Here is an 8,231-nt window from a genome sequence, read left to right on the forward strand (position 1 = left end):
TCATAATAAATGTCAAGAACGTAGATACTTGACATTTAAAATAAGTCAACAGAAGCTTGACGCTTCTAGACAGTTAAAAAATTTCTCCTATTCTTGACATGTGATTACTTAACGTTTTTAAAAACATTAGTAACACTGATACTTGACTACGAAAAAACGTCAAGTAATATTGTTTTTGTAGTAGTGAAGCTATGCTAACTTGACTCTGATACCACTTGTTGAAAAAATTGGCACAAAAGGAAGAGAAACAATCTCTTTTGAAAAAATAGACTTTAATTTAGAAATATACAAGGATGAACGCTTAGAAATTACTCTTTCACTCTTAAGATACTCACTCACTATTCTAGCTTTGGAGCCCAAGGAAAAGGATTTTTCTACGCTATTCTTGGATCCTACAAATATTCTAAATATTTAGATTATGCTTATCTAAATGAATTATCTAGAATTCCTTGAATCTAAGAAAAATCTAGGATATTTATAGATTTTTTACTTTAAAATATTTATTTTATATATTACAACATGCCTCTAGAAAAAAAAAAATTTAATTTACATTTTGATGTCAAATAATAGACATTTCAAGAATCTTCTAGACTAGTTAGTGTTGTTATATATATATTTAGCGGAAGTGACGAACATTAGTTGTCAATTTCAGTGCATTGGATGTTCAAGTTTGATGGACATGAACATATTTTCTTAGAAAATAACAGATTGTTTAAAGTTTTTTTTTTTTTTTTTTTTTTTTTGTTCGGAACAAAGTTTGGTAATTTTTTAAAGGGTAGCATTAATATTTTTTTCTTCACTTTTCAAGGGGTATTAATTAGCCATTTTATAGAGCTCTCTCCTTGTTAAATTTTCGTGCATGCATAGTAATGCTTATGGTCTGTTCTACAGAAGTCGAATCGTTTCAAAGTTTTGGATTTATTTGAAACTTTTGTTGTTCTATCGTTTAGACAATTTATTTTTTTCAGATCATTGTTACTAGGGGATTATGGAAAATCCTAAAATCAAGGGTCATGATCTCGAATATACTTTGCTTTTTAAGCTTTTGATTCATCATTCGAGAGTGAGAATCACCCATCTTTGCATGTGTTGCATACTTGAGAAAGATCATATAAAAACACATTGATTCGACTACAAAAAGTTTGAGAATTTCATTTTATTAATATAGAGAACTTACATAATCTTATTGATTTTGGCTTACAAAATATGCCTCGGTCTTATGAACGATAACTTTAACAATGTTTGATTTACAACCACAAGAAGATACATTATGTGGCTTATGCATAATTTAGCAATTATGCTAAAAATTTCAACAAGACAATTGATTTTCTATGAATTAACAACACTTCCAAATTTACTAAAATGATATTGAGTGACATTGGTATTATTTAAATAACCTTTGGAAATCATTCACTATATGGATTAATGGAAATTGGTCGAATAAGTAGAGACATTACACGATCTTTTGTTTCTTCATTTGCTATGCCGTGTCCATCCCCGTATTGATACATGCATTGAGCCATTCTAGCAAGATTCTTAGCTCTCTCGATGAACACTCGAGGGATGATTGAATTCTCGAGTTCAATCTTATTTAGCTTCTTCCATGTCTCATCAATCAAATGTGTTATATGTTTACGAGCGTTACTCTCTGAGGCTTCCGTATCATTCATGTAACATTGTATTGATTTTGGAACATCACCTCTTTCTAATTCATCCTGAATAAAGTTTATCCATCATAATATATTAGTTAATAAAAATTTCATACTGTCAAACGAATGAACGGTAATATATACCGAGTATTTTGTTAATTTAACTCAAGCACATACTTACTCATATAGCTTTTTTAATCAAATATATCACGTGAAGAAGAGATATTATATAGTTCACATACCGATGATGTTCCTAAATCATCAGCAAGTCGCAAAATTGTTGATGAACAACGAATCATATCAACATATTGTTTGAAGCTCTCCATATCTTTGATTGTTGGAGATGTCACAAAAACATAGGCATGAACTAATATAACAGGTCCTGATATTGAAATCCATCCATTATCTAAATATTCTTTCAATGTTGGCTTATAACCAGTGTGATACCATGTTGCCTCCAACATATAGGTTTTGCACAAATCTACCCACTGTAAAATTGAAATGGAAAATTGTCATGGGGTAGCAAACAAAAAAAAAAAAAAAAAAAGCAAATCTAGCGATGGTTTTCAAAAATTGCAAATATAGAAAAAAAAATTAATTCTCGATTTCTTTATTATTCCAATTTTGCCTTCGTTTATGTATCAACAGGTACATATGATATACTTTATATTTTGGTATACGAAGCAACTGATTTACATTAAGTATATCATTTATACAACTAATATATCAAAACTTTAATCATCTTGTTATTGTGGCCATTATTTGTTCGATTATGGTAAATATTATTTTTATTATTTTTGTTTTCATATAGAGTTATTTTTATTTGATTAGTTTAATTTTGATAGTCTGATTTGAGTTTTGAATTATGTTTTTAGAATTGATTTTGTGCTATATATCTTAGTTGAATTAATCTTGTTATAATTGATATACAAAATATAAATTATAATAGTTAGTTTGTTATATTTTTAAAATTTTGATATGAATTTGATTGTATATAAGTTACATTTATTTTAGAATATCAATTGTTTAACATATATGTTTCATATTTCATATATAAGTTGATTAATATACATAATTAGAGAAAATAAACCTATCAATGATATTGTTGATATGCTAAATATGAATATCATTCAGAATGATACTTAAAGTATAACATTGGTATTTCAATCGTACATTAATACTAATTCAAAATGAATTTTAAGTAGATTATTAGTGTATCAATAATATATCATAACTAGTTCAAACTACAATACAAAGTATTACACTAGTGTATTAATAGTTTATCAATAATCAATAAAAATACATTTAAAATATAACATTGATGTATCAATAGTACATCAATAGCCATTAAAAATTCATTTCAAATAAATAATTAGTGTATCAAAAGTATATCAAACTCATTCTAAATCCATTATTTTAAGTATAATATTGGTATATCAATGGTATATCAATACTCAAAATTCAAAATGTAATTCAAGTAAATTCAATAGTTTATCAGTAATATATTAGCATTCATTCAAAATTCAATTTCAGATATATTATTAGTGAATTAGTAGTTTATAAGCACTAATTCAAAATCCATTCAACATATAAAATAATTTATCAGTATTATATCAATACTCATTAAAAAATAATTACAATTCTATTATTAGTGTAACAGTAGTATATCAATAATTATTCTAAATGAAATTTCAAATATAATATCGATGAATTAGTGTTATATCAACATTAATTTAAAATTCATTTCAAGTGTAACATTGGTATATCAATAGTATATCAGTTGTATTTTTTAAAAATACATTGTTTTCAAGTATATTAGTAATATTAACATCTATTCATAATTCAATTTCAAGTGTACATTAATGTATCAATAATTTATCAACATTCATTCAAAATGATTACCAGCAGATGCATTGAATCCTTATAAGTTAGTGATAATGTATTAGGAAAATAATCACTCTAAAAAGAATAAAGATTCAATTAAGTCCATGAATAATAGCAATTGTAAACACACTTGTGAATATATTAATATATTAATAAATAAGTTATATGAATGGTAAATTTGGTACATCAATTATATAATTTATATACTTTTATAATTGATACGTTAGTCAATTGATATATCCGTTATATTAATAAATGTGAATATATCCGTTGACTGATATATCATATATAAAGTATATCAGATATATTACTAATATACATGTTGATACACCAATAACAATAAAATGGAATAATAAAAAAGAAAATCAGGTCTAGTGGTTTTTTTTTTTTTTTTTTTGTTACAGTTGGAAATTTTGAAAAGTCGTTGCTAAATTTAAGATTTTTGTTATTTTTGGTGTTATTCTTGCAATTACCCAAATGAAATTAAACGATGATCTTGGATGATGTCAATCAAATGCAAAGAAAACAAAATGTTTAATATAAATTAACTTCATACCGCTTTCTTAAGGTATTGGATGACATTGATTCCTTTGTCTCTTAGTATATCAAAAGCCATCTCATTTATAGAGTTGTGAAGACCAAGAAAACATATTTTCATATAGTCAGGAAGCTGATCTAATGCAGCAACATCCCACCTAAAACCACAATTTTCAATGTAATATAATATTAATGAATTTTTATATTCAAATTTTGAAAATAAAAAAGTTTAAAATAATAAAACTGTTGAAAATATTTTTCACGTATAACAAAATGTTACTGTCTATCAACGATAGATCGTGATAGACATCTACTAGTATATGATATATAGTGACATTTTACTATATTTATAGATAAGTTGATACATTTAGTTTTATTATAAAGCAGCTCAAAAAGAAAACTATAACATACATGCAAAATTTTGGACCCTAAAAAGGTATTATATATTTGAATAATATATATTTCCTATAACTTTATAAAAAATATTTGGGTGAACTCAGTCCAAACATATTCGAAGAGGAATAAAATATGATTCTTAAAATAAAGTAAATAAGTGTTTGATAAATTTCAAACTTAAAAGTCAAAAAATAAAAATAAAATAGAAATTTTAGGTCTCATTTGGTAATCATTTCGTTTTTTTTTTTTTTTTTTGAAAATTATGTTTATTTCCTCCCAATTTCTTACATGATCAACTATAATGGTTGAATTCTTAACCAAATTTAAAAAACAAAAATAAATTTTTAAAAACTACTTTTTTTAGTTTTCAAATTTTGGTTTGATTTTTTCAACCATGAGTAAAAGATAGATAACAAATGAAGAAATTTTGAGATGAAAATAGTGCCTATAAATTTAATTTTTTAAAATAAAACAAAAAACGAAACAGTTATTAAACGAGACATTAATATTTAGGAAGAGAGGGTATGAAATTTTGATAGAAAGTTAATCTTAAAGGCCACTCTTGTTATAAAGTAATGTTTTGGACCTTTTCCATGTGTGATAGAATTATTGATTACTTACCTCTCAACTGCATCAGTAAAGAGTTGAAGCTCATCTAATGTACCATAGACATCATAAACATCATCTATTGTTGTTATGAATACATTGATTTTTGTGGCCATTCTTCTATAATATGAGAATTCAGGTTCAAATCCAAAACCAACTGTCCAAAAGAAATTTTCCATTATTCTATCTCTTGCAAACTTCAACTTTTCACCAAGTCCACTGCCCTTCCACCAACTGTTCATATACAATAATGTAGGTTAAAATTATAAAAGTATTGATATAATTAAATTTTGCATAACATATCCATTTAAAATTTTGTATTGATTGTTGATTTGTACCATGACATCATGCCTTATTTTCGATTTTCATTTGTTTCTCTCTCCATATATATACATACTTATAATGTTTTAATATTTTAGGAATAATAATTAAATGTATATCAACATTTTTAAAGAAGTATATATATAGTAAAATTTATCAGTTCGCTAGATAGACTCTTATTAGTAATAGACTCTATTATTGATAGATTTCTATTAGTGATAGATTCTATTGTTGATAGACTTCTATTAATATTATAGTCTATCATTGAGAGACTCTGATAGTTACATCTAAATTTTGTTACATATATTATTTGTAAATTCTTTTGTATTGTGTTATATCTATAAATATTTTGATCTAATTTTTGTATTTACAACTGGCCCTCAATTATAAGCATGTTGGACCCACTTGTTGAAAAATCAAATTATGGCGTGAATGGAAAATCTAGATTAGAGTTAGTCAGTTCAATGTTGAAAATCTCATATTACGAAGATGGAGAGACTTCACAATTTTTAAAAGATACATGGGTTACTCCTCTTGCTTTGAAATAGAATTTCATGTTTCTCTGTTATGGAGTAGATCATATAATTAGAATCTGGTTCAAGAATGACGATCGATATCTAATCCATTATATTAAATGTGAAAATTGATTTGACCTTTAGATATTCATTGTCTAAACGATGAGATTTGACCCTCAAAAGCAAGATGAAATGTAAAGAATCGATATGGTATTGATACAAATAAATCTTATGAATACTCTACATAGGTTTGTAAGTAGTATTACCTTGATGCATATTTCAAATCTTGTTGGTGGATAGATTGGACCTTATTGAAATCAAGTTTAGCAAATTCAAGAAGAATAGGATTCATGTCCACTTTTCTCTCGTAGATATCAATGAACCATCTTGTTTCCAATCTTGGCATTCTCCAATGTAAAGGAAGTTCCAACGCATGTCTAATAATGGCTGCTTCATTTTCATCCTTGCTTGATCTCATATATTTTTCTAAATACTTTATTGTAAAATGTTTTGCCTTCTCTAAAATATTCTCACCTTCTATACATAAAAATGAAGCTTCATATAAACCTAATATTCCACTTAAATCCTCGGACAAATGTGAGTTGAAACTTTTCGTCTCATCTGAGAAGAAGTTATTGAAAACATCTGCTAGTAAAATACAAATATTTGTTAAATATTAAAAAAAATATGCATATTATCTAATGCATGCAACATGACCATAGTATATATGAAATTTTACGTCCATACATTTTCACATGTCAAATGGATTCGATATTGAACATAATATATAATAAGGTATTAAAAACATCTACCATTAACATACAAATATTGTTAAACATCGATACATATGCATTATGTAATGCAACATGACTATAGTACTAAATTAAATTAAATCTATACTAAAAGATTTTAATTTTTACACCTATATATTTCGACACATGTTAATCCAAATCAATGTAATATATGAAGTGAATCGACATTTTCATGAGTTATGATCTAAACTTATACCTGTCACCTCCATCTTTATTAAGTAAAATATCCAAAAACAAGTTTTATAGCCTAAAAGAATGGCACTATTTTATTAATATAGAAACTGGTGGTGATGCATATATTTGATTAAAAAATGAAAAAAAAAAAAAAAGCAATTGTTTGAAAAATAGCGTACATAAATACCTTGTGAAAGATTGAATCCATGTTGTCTTAAGAGTCTAAATTCAAGTGAGGTTGCATACAGATTGTTGTTTTTCCAATCATCATTTTTATAGCTCTTCTCATATGTTATTTTTAACACATCCTTAATCTCATTCTGAAAATGGTATGAGATACCAAGTCGTTGTAAGGTATCAATAAGCTCAAGTTGCTTTAGAGGATCGTCAATTATTTTGTTCAAGATGATCTTTACCTCTCCCTTCAACTGATTGAACCGTCCTACATATATTTCTTCCTGGACACAACATACATTCAAGTAATCCCAATTATTTTCAAAATTAAATTTGTTAAAACATGTTACATTACTATTTGATTTTTTATTTTTGAAAATTATGATTTGTTATCTCTTTTCTACTCTAATATTTCGAAAACCATGTCAAACTTAGAAAACTAAAAATGAAAAAAGTTTTTAAAATATTGTCTTGTGATTATAATTTGACTAAAAATTTTAGTATCTCAAACAGTGAAACCCATAATTTGAAGATTGAGAGTAATCAAACATAAATTTAAAAATCAAAAACTTCAAAACAAATTCATTATCAAAAGGATTCTAAACAACCAATTTAAAGATTTTCATCATTCATACCGTAAATTCACTTCTCAATGATTGAATGAACTCGTGTTTCCAAATAGGAAGTCGGTAATTTCCCGACCGTCGTATAATAGTTTGATTACACATTCTTGTAGTGTTGATAACGTTAATGGTATGAGGGACACATGGAAGATTAAGATTAAAAGAGACTTGTTGTTGGATGAAAGAACTCGAATGAAATGAAGTGAAAAATTGGTGAAGAGCCATTGACAAAGAAGAATGAAGAGTTGTGTGTTGATATTTAAAGTCAAACTTTCTTGGTTGATTTGATAGTAGTTGTAATTATATGATGAAAAGGCCTAAATTATATAGATGATTCAAACATTGCTTTGTTCTTCCACAGAAGAATTATTTATTTACAACCATTGTTGTTAGATTTTATGTTGGTACATTATTTTATTTCTTTTATTATTTTATTACCAATTCACTTTTCAAAATGACATGTAATGTTTTTTTTTTTTTCTTTTTAAATTCTACATTCTGCAACTGGCTAAATTTATTAATAATAATTTTAAAAAAACA

General features: G+C 26.0%; 1 protein-coding gene across 1 annotated transcript; it reads right to left on the minus strand.

The window, feature by feature from the left end:
* Nucleotides 1-1,406: 1,406 nt before the first annotated feature.
* On the minus strand, nt 1,407-7,916 carry LOC120089316 (terpene synthase 10-like). The gene is made up of 7 exons (XM_039046750.2): nt 7,704-7,916; nt 7,082-7,352; nt 6,175-6,553; nt 5,088-5,306; nt 4,090-4,228; nt 1,892-2,137; nt 1,407-1,715 (listed from the first exon to the last, which is right to left on the minus strand). The coding sequence occupies exons 1-7, from the start codon at nt 7,914-7,916 to the stop codon at nt 1,407-1,409; spliced, it is 1,776 nt and encodes a 591-aa protein (XP_038902678.2).
* Nucleotides 7,917-8,231: the final 315 nt, after the last annotated feature.

This window comes from Benincasa hispida, chromosome 10 (assembly GCF_027475165.1).
Source record: "Benincasa hispida cultivar pf3 chromosome 10, pf3_genome.v1.1, whole genome shotgun sequence".
Taxonomy (NCBI): domain Eukaryota; kingdom Viridiplantae; phylum Streptophyta; class Magnoliopsida; order Cucurbitales; family Cucurbitaceae; genus Benincasa; species Benincasa hispida.

Excerpts from the sequence above, each read along its gene's own strand:
- LOC120089316 (XM_039046750.2), bottom strand. The coding sequence starts at position 7,916 with ATGGCTCTTCACCAATTTTTCACTTCATTTCATTCGAGTTCTTTCATC. Across the intron at positions 6,554-7,081 it reads TGGATTCAATCTTTCACAAG|ATGTTTTCAATAACTTCTTC; the intron begins GTATTTATGTAC and ends TTTTACTAGCAG. Across the intron at positions 2,138-4,089 it reads TCCAATACCTTAAGAAAGCG|TGGGTAGATTTGTGCAAAAC; the intron begins GTATGAAGTTAA and ends TCAATTTTACAG.